This window comes from Telopea speciosissima, chromosome 9 (assembly GCF_018873765.1).
Source record: "Telopea speciosissima isolate NSW1024214 ecotype Mountain lineage chromosome 9, Tspe_v1, whole genome shotgun sequence".
Classification (NCBI taxonomy): domain Eukaryota; kingdom Viridiplantae; phylum Streptophyta; class Magnoliopsida; order Proteales; family Proteaceae; genus Telopea; species Telopea speciosissima.
This window is the reverse complement of record NC_057924.1, coordinates 13,923,277-13,937,853: the sequence shown is the minus strand read 5'-3', so window position 1 is coordinate 13,937,853 and position 14,577 is coordinate 13,923,277. Positions and strand designations below refer to the sequence as shown.

The window sequence follows — 14,577 nt, the reverse complement described above, 5'->3', positions numbered from 1 at the left end:
GTATCGATACACGTATCGGTTGTATAGTATCCTATCTGTCCGCATAACAAAAAAAAGAGATGTATCGCTATGCATCGCATCAGTACCGACCGATACTGATATGTATTGGCCGATACATATATGATACGGACCAATACTTTAAACTCTGTCTGAACCAACTTTCTAATTTCGTGAATTGGTCATATCTCAGCAATTAATCATCGTACTAGGATGAGTTTTGGAGGGGGCTTGTTCAGACATATTGGGGCTCTAGTCTATAGGAATATTGGCCCCATTCAACACTTGTGATTGCTCCTCCTTACAGGGGTGTCTGTAGGCCTCCGTAGAATATGACCCTACCACCTTAAACGACTCTCTCGAAGCTAATCATTGATCGGCGCAACTCCCAAGTCTGTCATTCCGTACTTTATCCTTCCTTGGTTTTCCACACATCCATCTTAACATCTTCATCTCTGCTACACAAAGCATATCAATATGACACTTATTAACTGCCCAACATTCGACCGGCCATGATGTATGGGGCAGAATGTTGGGCAATTAAGAAGTGTCATATTGATAAGCTTAGTGTAGCAAAGATGAGGATGTTAAGATGGATGTGTGGAAAAACAAGGAAGGATTAAGTATGGAATGAACATATAAGAGCAGACTTGGGAGTTGCGCCGATCAATGACAAGCTCCGAGAGAGTCGTTTAAGGTGGTATGGTCATATTCTACGGAGGCCTACAGACGCCCCTGTAAGGAGGAGTGATATGATTCGATCGAAGGAACTAAAAGAACTAGCGGCAGACATAAAATGACCATAGGAGAAGTGGTGAGGAAGGACATGCATAGTCTAGGTCTTGTTCCAAGTATAACCTCGGACAGAGCCGATTGGAGGGGAAGGATCCATGTCGTAGACCCCATTTAGCTGAGTTTCTTCCGATGTCCTGGGCTGTGCCTCTTTCCTCTTACTATCTTTCATTTTTATTTTTTTTATTTATTTATTTATTTATTTATTTATTTTTGGGGATCCATGTAGCTGACCCCATTAAGTTGGGATAAGTCTGAGTTTGTTGTTGTTGTTGTTTCAACACTTGGGATTGCTGTTTCCAAGTATTGTTTATTTCTGGTTATTTGGACCTTGTTTATATCCTGTGATAGGCTTTCTATAGATGCTGTTTGTTATTCTCTTTGGCTGGGATTATGCTAAAATCTTGCCAGATACTGTTGAGTTGTAAGGGCAATTTTACCCTACTATTCACCTAATGTTGGGTGGTTGTTTATGTACTGTTGCTGAGATTGATACTATTATCCTGATTTTGTTGTAATTGAGATCCTGTGCGGTTGAGTCACTTGTGACTTAGCTTTACATTACCTGCGGGAAAGGCTTCACCACCAGTCCCAAACCAACGATTCACCACCTTGGGTTGCACATGCTTCACCACAAGAGCTACTCTCAGCATCACTACCGAAGTTAAATTGAACAATAACCAAAATCTGCGGGCGCATGCCCCCCCCCCTCCCCCCTTTTCTTTATTTATTGTAGTTGAAAGCTAAATCATATAAATAGGAAACCCTTCTAAACGAAACAGATCCTTTACAATAAATATGTCAACTCTCAAAAAATCAGAAAGTCTAAGAAAAAGGAAACAACTACATAGCAAATTAGCAATACTAACTTAGCCTAGAATTAATTACCATTATAAAATAGAAACTAACTACTTAATCCTGTATAGGCCTTAAATACCTAATATTGGGGCTTACTGAATGGGTCCGTTACAATAGAAAACTCAAAGTTACTTGGCACATAACCCATTGGGGACTTAAATTTGGGCCTAACTTATTGAATGGTGGGTTCAACTTGACCAAAAAAACTGAACCAAACCCAAATCTGAAAATTCTTCTTCCAAGGGATGTCATCTGCATTACTGCATCACTTTTATTATCTGTGAATCAACATAGCAGCACATAATGGAGGAGTGAAATCTTACTATTCCAATTATTAGATAAAAAATAGAAAGTACTTGTGAAAAACAACTAACCTAACTCAAAACACCCAAGGTACTTCTAGAAGGTCAATAAGAGAGAAACAATCCTACAATAGCTCACTAGAAACGCATTAAAAAAAAAAGGCCCATAAAACCCAAAATTCATGCAAGCCCATGCACATAAGCCATTTACAGTTAATTAGAAATTTACAACACAACTGCTGCTACACAAAATCATTTTAATGACAAAACCATCTCAACCCTATCTAATGGCACAACCCCTTACATGGGCCTAACATGCATAGTATTAAATCTCATTTTGGAAGGCCATTTCGGCCAGACTAAAATTTCCGAGATAACGAAATTTTGCCGAAATACTGTATTTTTTCTGAGTTTTGTTTGGCCATTTCTAAGTGTAAAATGCCGAAATGACAGAAATACCGAAACGAAATGACCGAAATTTCGACGAAACAGTGCATTTTTTAGACCAAAATTTCCAAAATATTGCATTTTTTCATTTCGACATAGCATCTCGTTTCGGCCTGGCCGAAATTTTGGCGAGATTTTGAACTATGCCTACAAGCCAAAATTTTGAAAGAGGGCTGTTACGACAATACGACCTGCATAAAGTATATGAAATTAGGACAATTGATTCTTAACTTCCTATACAAGTTTTGAGTCCCATCAGTATCCTCCCGGTATCCTTTTGTAATGTTTATCACATGAATACTTATATACCAGTTTTAAAACCAATGAGGAATGAAGTATGCATTAGAAAGCATCCAAACTCTAGATTGAACAAGATTATCCATGTAGAGAAGTTTAATCTTGAAGAAAAAATTCAAGATAATTAACCTTGCAGAACACTTGAAAGCAGTCATAGCGCAATACATATTCGTCGTTAAATGAAAGGCAAGATAATGATCCTAATAATGACACGCCATCCCAATCAGTATCAGTAAATAATAAAAGCATGTTATGATCACAATTAACACTGCAGTATGAGTTACAACTTAGTAGACGTAGTACTAATGAAAATGAACCCAATAAAAAAAAAAAAAGGAAACATGACCACGTTATAGAAGTCCCACTTACTTGTATGCAGGGATCCACATATCAGGATTGTTAGATGTGGTGAATAAAACAAGCATTTGATATAGGGTGGCACCATAGGAATAAAATACTGTCTTTCCCTGCTGAGTATCTTCAAATATGACATAAGCTAACCAACTGGAGAATAAAAGAAACAAAAGTCCAAGAGCCTGTAAGAAATTAAAACAAAGTCAACACCAAGTAGACATCATCACACAAATATCTGTAAGGGCGTACCTAGTGCACGAGGCTCCCGCCACTGCGGGGTCTGGGGAGGGTCATAATGTACGCAGCCTTACCCCTGCTTTCGCAAAGAGGCTGTTTCCAGACTCGAACCCAGTGCATCAGCCAAAACTAACTAGCTCTGCTCAAAAGCCTCTATAAGAAAAAAGGAAGAAATCGTTCTCACAGCTGCCGGGAGGAAAGGTTTCTCTAGCAGGTCCACCATTTTTAAACCACATGGAAGACTCATCTTGTCAATTTGACTGTGGGTAGTTAAAACACCCTTTGAATTTTCCACTTGTCAAATTACATTGATTACTGCAACCATATTGCCCAGGCCCACAATCTATCCATAGATGGTTGACAACTTGACGTGGCAATTCTTGACAATAGGCAGATAGTAGACCATGTAAATTGGTCATCGTCCATATTTCGAAGCCAAAATCAATCATATGGTCCACATGTACTGAATCTTATCCCTTCCCCTCTGTATCTTAACCTAAATTGACCTATTGATTGTGCCAGTGGTGTAAAGCTTGTGGGCTGCAACTTGCTACATCAATTAAGGATGGCATGGACAATAAAAAGGGCGTATCCAGTGCACAAGGCTCCCGACACTGCGGGGTCTGGGGAGGGTCATAATGTACGCAGCCTTACCCCTGATTTCTCAGAGAGGCTGTTTCCAGACTCAAACCCGTGACCGGTCACAATGGAGCAACTTTTACCGCTGCACCAAGGCCCGACCTCAAGGATGACATGGACAATATGTCAACATCCAAAGTTGTTGAATTACTAAATACTTTAACAAGACTTCGAATAAAGCTAACTTATAGAACAATAGCACTATAGTGAAAGTAACGAACAAGTTACCAGGACATTGAGGTACATGTCCATCATTCCAGCCAACGTGATGATGCATGCTCGTAATTCCCTGAGTCCAAAGTAAATAAAATAGAAGAAAAATTATCAAGTAAATAGCAACTGAATAAGGAATTTTTGTCCATAAAGTTGTCCAATTGCACAATTTCCACCATTTGTCAATTTTTTAAGTTGTAATTCTGCAAATCAAATGAACCAAACACTAAATCAAGAGTACACCACAACACCAAATAGAAACATTAATGTATTCTAGGTAATAAAATCAAGGTTTAGAGAACACTAATAACTGCAGGGCATAATCACAGTAATCCAAGTTAAAAAACAAAATGACAAAATATAGAAAGATGACATCTCAGAATCAAACTTTCAGCAATTAGACCTCTCAATAGGTTGTTCAAGCCCTCCAAATATCAATCTGATTAGATGTGCTGGAACAGTATATAACAGAAATAGAAATTCTAGTAAAAAAATAATTAGTAACTTCTAAGAGCAATGATATCTCACAATCCGTGGGTCAGAGGACCCTCCAATTCTGGTCAAAGGTAGGGGGGGACAGAGAAGCAAATAATATCAGATACATTGGCCAATCCAATCGCGGGATGGGCTAGAATAAACATACGAAATCCTTCAACCAGAATAGGTTAGTATAGGAACAGTAAACTTAGAACTGAAGATGAACATTGTAGAACAGTGAATAAATAATGATAGAACAACCAGTAGAATAGAAGGGAATGGAGGGAAATAAAGAGTGAGAAACCAAACCCAATCTAGGAACCGATAGCTGTTAGAACACAACCCAAAACAGAAATTAGAACCTGATGAATACTGTGCCACAAGCTGTAAAACTCTTCAAACTTCAGACTTAAATCCTTGTAACAGTGAAGAAATCCGACGACAGTAAGTGTTGTGCAGTGAATCAGCAGAAAAAGAAGGATTAGGAGAGAGAAAAGAAAGAAAGAGAGATATGGTCTGATTTCACCAGCAAGACCTTGGTAAGGCTTCACCACCCACCATTCCAAGGTTTCACCACCTTGGTTGCTGCTACCTCACCATAGGAGCTGCTGTCTCATTGAAGAAGATTAATATGCTTTGCCAAAATCATGGGAGGGGTCTCCCTTCTCTTCTATTTATTAACTTGAATAGATAAAAAGGGCGTACCCAGTGCACGAGGCTCCTGCCCCTGCAGAGTCTGAGGGTCATAATGTACACAGCCTTACCCCCCGCTTCACGGAGAGGCCGTTTCCCGACTCAAACCCGCAACCAATAGGTCACAATGGAGCAACCTTACCGTCGCACTGAGGCCCGCAAGTAGCCTACAATCAAAAATAGAAACTTCCTAGGAAATATAATGACTTGCACCAAAGAGGAAAAGAATAACATTAAAATAGAAATTATAAAAGTAGATATTCCCAACATGGAACCACACGATATGTTGTCCAGAATCTCCACCAACCCATGCCCAAACAAAATATGGGCCTCTAATGTAACCAATGGCCTGTGATTGGCTTAAGTGATCGCCTGTGATGGGCTTAAGTTATTACCAAAATATGGGCCTAAGTGTAGGCCTGAACCCAACTTAAACTGATGGACAGAATAGGACTTAACTGGGATGGTTATAACTTAAACCAATGGGCCTCTAATAGGACCAGATTCTTCTTCCTACGCTGGTATACCCTCAGCTCCGTATCAAACATTATTTACAACGTATTAAATCATTTTTTATAAGGTCCAGATAACCAAGAAAAATCAACATTCTAAACTGATTTGGAAGATTTTATCATTAATTTGCAAATTAAAACAATCAAATTTTGCATTTTTACGACTCATTTTTCTATAGAACTCAACCACTGAGACAAGAAGTTTAATGTTATAGGAACATTAAGCCACAGAGACCTTTCATTTCTCTTTTTTATTTTTTCATCAATAACAGGAACTTCATTAAAGATGGATCAGAGGGTTACAGGAGTTCAATCTCAAATCATACAAAGATGAGTATTGAAGAGGATGACTTGAACAGAATCAATGAGTTTGAAGAGCTTCATTTAATCAACTTATAAAATAAGGTCCGAAGACAGATGCAATCAAATTGTACAGCAATACTTTCACTTAGAGAACAGTACAGATTCCAAAAGTGCACCAATGAGCTCATGAAGGAAGAAAATATACAGCTTAAGAGCCTACCTAACATTTAAAATGAAAAAGAGAACACGAATATATGGAGCAATCCTCAATGGTAGAGAATCTAAGGGTACCGGAGATATGTAAATACCATAAACAAATAAATCAGCGACCAAAACTAACAGAAAAGTGACCTGCAAAAGCAGTAAGAAAATGCATTAATGAATTGAATCCAAGGGAGGGTGCATGCAAATAAAAATAAGGGCGATCTAACATTAATAAGCCCAGTGACTCATAACCATTCACGACCTGCCACCCGGTACATGGGTGGGCCCATTTGATAGAGGACCCTACCGATAAATTTCAGGCTCAAATGAGTGAGGAAATCAGTTAAAATTTTTAACTGAAATTTTCAAATTTTACTAAAATGGCATAACAGGGAAATGAATTTGAAATCCAGGACGGCAATGTTATAATTTTTTTAACTTTGGGCGCTTACTCTTCCAATTTGGAGTTAAATTACCCAATCATAAGGGTGTGGGGTCCTCTATCACATAGACCGACTCATTCACTTTCACTTGACAGGTAGGAACACAATTAACCTTGTTAAAGAAAGATGCATAGTGAATTTTAGATTATCCGATAACATAACATAATTAACCTTGTTAAAGAAAGACATGGTCAAAGAAGTGAGATGACTTAAAGGGGTAGAAAAGAAAATATATCACATGATTTATCCGTGTGTGAGACAGAGAAAAGAGAATTAAAAAGATTTAAAGAATTATGTATCTAAAAACTCATTCGTGTTCCTTTTCACAAATCCCATTGGGATAAAACTTCACCCACCCCGATACCTCCTCCCCCGATGAGCTCCCCCCACCCCCCCTCCGCCACCTCACCCCTCCACCTCCACCTCCACCTCCCCCACCACCCTCCCCTCCCCTTCTCGGCCTCCAACCTCCATCTCTCACACAGCCACCACCATCCTCGATACCTCCTCCCCCGACCCTCCGCCTGCAACCTTTGCACCTCCTTCCTCTCTTGAGCCCAAACCTTGATCGTCTCTGTTCTCTCTTTCCACCTCCCCCTCCCCCTCTGTTCTTCCCCTCCACTATGTCAAACCTGTTACCGATGATGGAGCCTCCTTCGCTCTGTGCCCCAACAATCTTCTTTCCCCTGAAATCACCAAATGGAAAGCCTGCCTAATGGGCCACTTCCTTGGTACGAGACCCTCGTTTAACATTGTCAGAGCTTCCCTCACCAAGCAATGGAAAGCTCACGGTTCGATAGACATTTTCCTCCTCAACATTGGTGTCTTCGTTTTCAAGTTCTTCTCCGATAATGCCAAAGCCAGAGCTCTGGAAGGGACTCCTTGGCTGGTGGGCTCCAAACCAATCTTCCTCCATCAGTGGGACCCTTACATTCAACTCCACAAGGTCGACTTCAGCTCCAATCCCTTGTGGGTTGCCCTGCCAAGTCTCCCCTTCCACTACTGGAGCCAGGATTGCCTAAGCAGAATCGGCTCAGTCTTGGGGTTCCCCCTTTATTCCGACGCTCGAACCCTCAAAATGGATCGTCTCTCCTTTGCAAGAATGTGCATCGACTTCTCGTCTGAACATCCTCTGCCCTCCTCCGTCACCATCGTTGAAGAAGATGGATTCAGCTTCGAGCAGCCTGTCAATTTCGATTGGATCCCTCCACACTGCAAGGTCTTTGGGCATCACTCTCGCAGCTGCTCTGGAAAAGCCCCTGTTGACTCCGCTGCTGACGGCCAGCCCACTCAACGTCAAGATTCCGTCGATGCCTCTACAGTTCTCCCATCTACACTTGCCCTTGAGGCCATCGCCAATCTCTCGAATCCTCCAGGTATGCTTCCCGACAGGTCAATTCCTAGTCCCTCCTCTGCTAACAGTCAACCACGTTTAGCAAGCTCCGTTGCTCCTCCCTTAGCCTCGAATGACTTCAGATCTCCTAGCAGAGGCAGAGCAAGACTTCGCCCCCGCCGCAGACAACGTCTCCGTGGCGACCCTACCTTTGCTTCTCCAGCTCGCAGGTAAACCCCCTCGGTTACCATGCCTGAGCCTTTGTTGGCTGCTTCTGTTGGTTCGCTGCAGTCTGAGACCCTACCTGGCGCCTCGACCGTTAGTCCTCGTACACTGCTTTCTCCGGCTTCGACAATCGTGATTGCTTCCATTGGTCTGCCTAAGACCCTAGCAATAAAGGGGCTTTCCTCTGTTGCTCAGAGCTCCCTGCAGGACAAATTGGGCTGTGATACTTTCACCAATTTGGCTACTGGTTCTCTCGGCTGTTCCCCTCCTGCCATGGTCTCTTCACTTTTTGAAGCCCTCCCCTCGCTGACCTCCTCTGCTGCAGATCAGCCCAAGGCTCAGTCGCTTAGGAGCTCCTCTCTCGATGGGAGTCTGGCCCTTCTGCGAGGTATTTTGAATGGTAACCCCTCGTCCTTTCCCCCTGATAACCCTCCTTTGTCCTTTTCATCTTCTGTCCTACCCCCTGGCCCACCTCCCAACCATCTCCCCATTCTACCCTTGCTTTCCCCCAACAAACCCCCTTTCTCGAACCAACCGGTTCTACCCCTAACCAAACCTTCTTCCGTAAACCAGATCCCCTCTTATTTTTCATATAACCTCCCCATTCTACCCCCGCCCCCCCCCCCCATTTATCTCCTACCCTTTCTTTAAGCCAAGAACATCAACCATCAACTAACTTTTCTACCTGACTCGACTCCAGACCCCCCTCACCCAGCCCCTCTTCCACCCACTTAACCCGCACCTCTCAACTTTCTACCCGCACATTTTCCCGGCCCACCACCCCCCACCCGACTGTGTTTACAGCTCCACAACCCCCACCCCTACCCCCCCCCCCCCTCTAGTTGTTATGTCCACTGACTTTTTCTAGAATGTCAAGGGTCTTAAATCCCTGGCCAAGCACTAAGACATCAGAGAGCTCATCAAATCTTCTAATTCTTCTTTCTGTGCACTCCTTGAGACCCGTGTGCTGCCCGAAAATGCTTCTCGCATTGTGGCATCCATTGCCCCTTCTTGGTCTTTTTTCTCCAACTACAACCATTCTTCAAATGGACGTATCTAGATTCTTTGGGACCCATCCAAAATCAACATCTCCATCTCTCGCTCCTCTCAGCTTGTTCACCTGCTTCTTTCTTTCCCAAACTCCCCCCACTCCTTCTACATCTCGTTCATCTATGCCTTAAACCGGGTTGCTGACCGCGTCTTTAGGATGAGTTGGCTATCATTAAGGATGGAATAGGCTCTCTTCCTTAGGGCATAGAAGGAGATTTCAATGTTTTTTTTGGGTGAATAAAAAATTCTTTACCAAAGAGAAAGAGAAAAACAGCAGCCCTCAAATTAGGAGGGAGGGGAGAAGAAAAAGAGAAAAATACAAAAAAGGCAAAGACTCAGAGAGAGGAGTCAGAAGCCCGAAGAGAGATAGAGGTAAGCCCCCAAGATACAACAATGAGTCTATTCCTTGGGGTATCAATACAAGTGGAGGGGGGAGACAAGCTAAGTTTAGCTTTAATCTCAAAGAAAATGGAATCCCAAATCTGCTGAAGAGAGCAAGATTTGGTCGTCCATTTCCTGAGGTTACGCTCCATCCAAATATGATTGATGACAGCACAAAAAGCCAGCTTTCCGACCGTGTCTCAAAGGGTGTGGCCACCATAAGTCATGTCAACCTAAACCCATTCTCTGTCAAAAGGAAGAATCCTTCGGTTTCTTGGCCAGCAATTAGCGAGGAGCCTTTCCATATAGAAGCAAAGAAGAGATGATTTGAGTCCTCGACCGCATTCCAACAAAGATCACAGCTTGGGGAGACCACAATGTGCTGGTGCCGAAGAAAGGCCTGCGTTAGAAGACAATCTGTAAAAACTCTCCAAGTTGTAAAGCAATGGCGGGGGATGTGGTGCTTGAACCAGACCAACTTCCTCCAAGGGGCAAGAGGGTTGCAAGAGCGAATATGATCCCAAGCAGCTTTGGAACTAAAGGAGCCCGAGCCCGAAGAGTTCGGAAGCCAAGTAACACAATCACCTCTATTATGGGGTCTCCTAGAGATAGAAGGCAAAATATTCCAAATGCTGTTGAGGCAAAATTTCAATGTTGTTCGATTCCAATCTGAGAAAATTGGAGGCCGCCCCCCTGATTTCCAGTCTGTCAAGGCCTTCAATGATTGTATCGAGGACATTGGTTTAAATGATCTTCGCTGGTCTGGTAAACCCCTACCGTAGGGGGGGAAGCGACCGTATTGCTTGCAAACTGGATCATTTCCTCATCAATGAGGCTTGGCTCTCATCCTTTCCCCACTCCCTAGCTAACTTCCTCCTTCAGGGCCTTTCTGACCACAGCCCCTGCCACCTCCTCATCCAGCCCTATTCGTCCTTCGGCCCCAAACCTTTCAAGTTCTTCGACATGTGAACCTCCCACCATCTTTACCTTCCTACCATCCTTAATGCTTGGAGCACCCCAGTCCACTGCCCCTCCCTCCCCCTCATTGCTTTTGCCAAGAAGTTCCGTATCACCAAATCCAGCCTCAAAATCTGGAACTCCACCACCTTTGGCAACATCCCTTCGCGTCTCTCCTCCTGCCATACGGACCTTGCCTCTGTGCAATCCCGCATCCAGTCGGATCCCCTCAACCTTTCTCTGGCTGAGGATGAGAGAAAGCTCTTTGATGAGCTCTCCTCCCTCTCCTCTATGGAGGAAAGCTTTCTCCGCCAGAAATCGCGGATTAAATGGCTGGAGCTGGGTGACTTTAACTCGGCTTTCTTTTTTCGCTCTCTTAAAGCCAGGTTAAGCTCTAACTCCATCACCCTGCTCATTGGTGGAGATGGATCCCCCCTTTCCTTTGTCCATGACATTAAAACCGAGGCCGCTTCCTTCTTCTCCTCCCTCTTCAACCCCCTTCTCCATCCTCCCTCTCCCCTCCCCCCTAGCCTCATCAACAAATTTGTCCCCTCCTCCCTCGCTAGCTCCCTCCTCTCCATCCTTTCGGATGAGGAGATCACCAAGGCTATCCTGTCCCACAAATCAAACAAGGTCCCCAGCCCTGATGGGTTCAGCATGGGATTTTTTTCTTAGCGGCTGGGACTCTATTAAGGATGACCTCATCATAGCCGTCTGCTGCTTCTTCTTCAACCCCAGTCAACTTGCCCAGGTAAATCAGACTTTCCCCTGCCTCATCCCTAAAAAATATGGTGCCTCCTCCCTCTCTGATTTCAGACCTATTTCTCTATGTAATCTCCTCTACAAGTTCATTGCCAAGATCCTTGCCAACAGGATCCAGCTTGTCATCCCTTCCCTGGTCAGCCCCAACCAATCTGCCTTCATTGCTGGCAGAAGCATTGTGGATAACATTATCCTCTGTTCTGAAATTGTGCGTGGCTTTGACCAAAAATCCCACTCTCCCACCGCCCTCATGAAGATTGACCTCCACAAAGCTTTTGATTCCCTTAGATGGGACTTCATCTGCAATGTGCTCTCTGAGATGGGTTTTCCTCCTGCTTTCATCCGTTGGATTCTGGCTCGTATCTCCTTCCCCACCTTCTCGGTTAGAGTCAACGGTTCCCCCGCTAGCTTCTTCCACTCCACAGTTGGAATCCTTCATGGATGCCCTCTGTCCCCCTTCCTCTTCTCTTTGGCCCTGGAAGTTCTTTCAAGAAGCATCTAAGCCAAAACTGACCTTCACCTTATCTCCCTGATCCCCAAATGCAAGAGCCTCAACCTCTCCCACCTGGCTTTTGCGGATGATCTTATGATCTTCTCCAAAGGTTCCCCCTCTTCCATCTCCCCCATCATGTCCTCCCTTCACCTCTTTAAGAGTCTCTCTGGCCTCCATATTAACCTCCTTAAATCCAAACTCTTCCTCTCTGGTGTCTCTACCTCTGACAGAGACCACCTCCTCCGCCTCACTGGCTTTCTCTGGGCTCCCTCGAAATATCTAGGCCTTCCTCTAATCCCTGCTAGACTCTCCAGTCACCATTATACCCTTATGCTTGACAACATTCGCAAGCATCTCCAACTCTGGAAAGGTAGACTCCTATCCTATGCTGGTAGGCTCGAATGTATCAAATCCATTCTACAATCTTCCTACATCTACTGGTGTGGCATTTTTGCCCTTCCTAAAGCCACCACCAAAGCTATGGAATCCATCTTCTGTGCCTTCCTTTGGAAAGGAAAGGAAACCGCCAGATTCCTTCACCCTGTCAGCTGGAAAGCTATCTGCCTCCCAAAATCTGAAGGAGGCCTCGGAATCCGTCAGATCCAGGACTCCAACACTGCAGGAATCCTAAAGCTTATCTGGAAAATTTCCTCTAATCAAGACTTCATTTGGGTCCAATGGGTCTACTCCCACCTCCTAAAGAATGATTCCATTTGGACTATCTCCATTCCCGTTGACTCCTCCTGGGCCTGGCATAAGATCCTTCTCTTTCGCCCGCTGGCCCTTAGAGCCATCTCTTCTTCCATTGTTGATGGATCCTCCACATCCCTCTGGCTTGATCCCTGACACCCCATCGGTATCCTCTACAACTTCTTTAGCCCGAGAACAATCTACTCCTCTGGCATTCCCAAGCTGGCACCTCTTTCCTACATCATCTCAAATGGTTCCTGGTTCCCCCCCCCCTTACCTCCCCCATCTCCCTTTCCCTGGTTTGGAATTCCCTACCCCCTCTCCCCTTCCCCGGCTCTAGCGGACAAGGTTACTTGGCTCCCCTCCTCAAACAGTCTCTTTAGCTTTAGATCTGCTTGGAACCTTATTAGACACCATGCCCCCTCTATCCCTTGGTACAAGCTAGTCTGGTTCAAAGGCCACATCCCCCGCCACAGCTTCCTTGCGTGGAGAACCCTTACCCACTGCCTCCCTACCCAAGCTTTCCTTACTCTTCGAAAAATCCCTGTACCCCCTTCCTGCATTTTTTGTTAGAATGGTACCGAAGACATTGACCATCTTTTTTTCGCCCACCCCTTCACCTCTACCATCTGGAAAAAAGCCCTGTCATTCATTTGGCATCGCAGTAGAAGACACCTTCCATTCGCTCGAGAATGGCTCTGGCTCATCATGACTTTCCCTGGCTGTTCTATCTGCGACACTGTAGGCAAGCTTGTGTTTGGTGCTACCCTCTATCACATTTGGATGGAGAGGAACTTGAGGAGATGGACTTCCAACTCTCGCTCTTTTGACTTGATTCGGAAAGCCATCATTTGGGATGTCTCCTCTAAACTTACTTTAGTTACTAAAAAGGCTTTTTTGGATACCCCAAGGAACAAGCATATTGTTGTATCCTAGGGTTTAGATAGTGCTATTTTGCTTTCCCATTCCCGCTCTTAGTCGGGTCTTGGGTCTCCCCCCCCCCCCTTTTTTCCTCTGGCCCTCCCTGGGGGCTTTGGTAATATATTTTTTTATTCACAAAAAAAAAAAAACTCATTCATGGAAATTTAGCTCAGCTACAACCAGATGAGGATGAAGATGTATTTTTCACCTCCTCCTCACCAGCTTTACAATATTATTATGTATCTAAAATTTCATTCATGGAAGTTCAGTTCAGCCACAACCAGATGAGGATGAGGATGAAGATGTATTTTTCACCTCCTTCTCACCAGCTTTACAACATTAAACAACTTTGATACACTTCATAATGTTAATGCATCATGCTTTGAAATTTCTCTAACACGAACTACAAGCATAATAGATATAAACGGATCATTGTTTGATGAGAAAAAAAATGGCATCAAGGCAAGCATCAAAGTCAGATAGTCTAGTCAGAGAAAGAGCTACTTTTGTGCCTGCTCTGCCCATGAGAAAATAAGTAAATAACCAACATCATATATAGCTGTCTGTGGTAGATGGTAAAAAACTGCATAGGCATTTCCAACATACAATTTGTGTAACTGGAGAAAAGTTGAAGCTGAGAAGACACCTTTCCAAGTAACCTGATCAATCTCTGGGGTAAAATGTCTGGGGTGAGATGCACACTTAGAAAATACTTCTAGCATTTCTGATTTGTCCTTGGTGGTGCTCCAATGTTAAATGAAGACCCAAGATCAAAATTTGAGCAGGAACTACCTAAGCTGTGCTAGTAAGGCAGCCACTGGACTTTTCCATTAGGGAGGCAAGAACCAGCAAAGCACGGCAGAGGCTGAACACTCTTTGAGTGTCAAGGGAAAGAGAGTACCTATCTTCACAGGCTTGTTTGGACACAGTGTTTGGTATCGCTGGCAATTTTTGTTAGAGTTCATGGAGTAAGTGTATTAAGGGAACTTTGTTAAAT

At 43.9% G+C, this 14,577-nt stretch overlaps 1 protein-coding gene across 1 annotated transcript in view; it reads right to left on the bottom strand.

The window, feature by feature from the left end:
• Nucleotides 1-14,577, bottom strand: part of LOC122640182 (two pore calcium channel protein 1B) — a 177,460-nt gene that overhangs the window by 122,634 nt on the left and 40,249 nt on the right. Inside the window, exons 5-7 of the mRNA XM_043833336.1 lie at nucleotides 6,342-6,472; nucleotides 4,152-4,212; nucleotides 3,063-3,229 (exon numbers count right to left, since the gene is read on the bottom strand). Of these exons, the coding sequence (XP_043689271.1) occupies nucleotides 3,063-3,229; nucleotides 4,152-4,212; nucleotides 6,342-6,472 (359 nt within the window). The remainder of the gene's footprint in view (nucleotides 1-3,062; nucleotides 3,230-4,151; nucleotides 4,213-6,341; nucleotides 6,473-14,577) is intronic.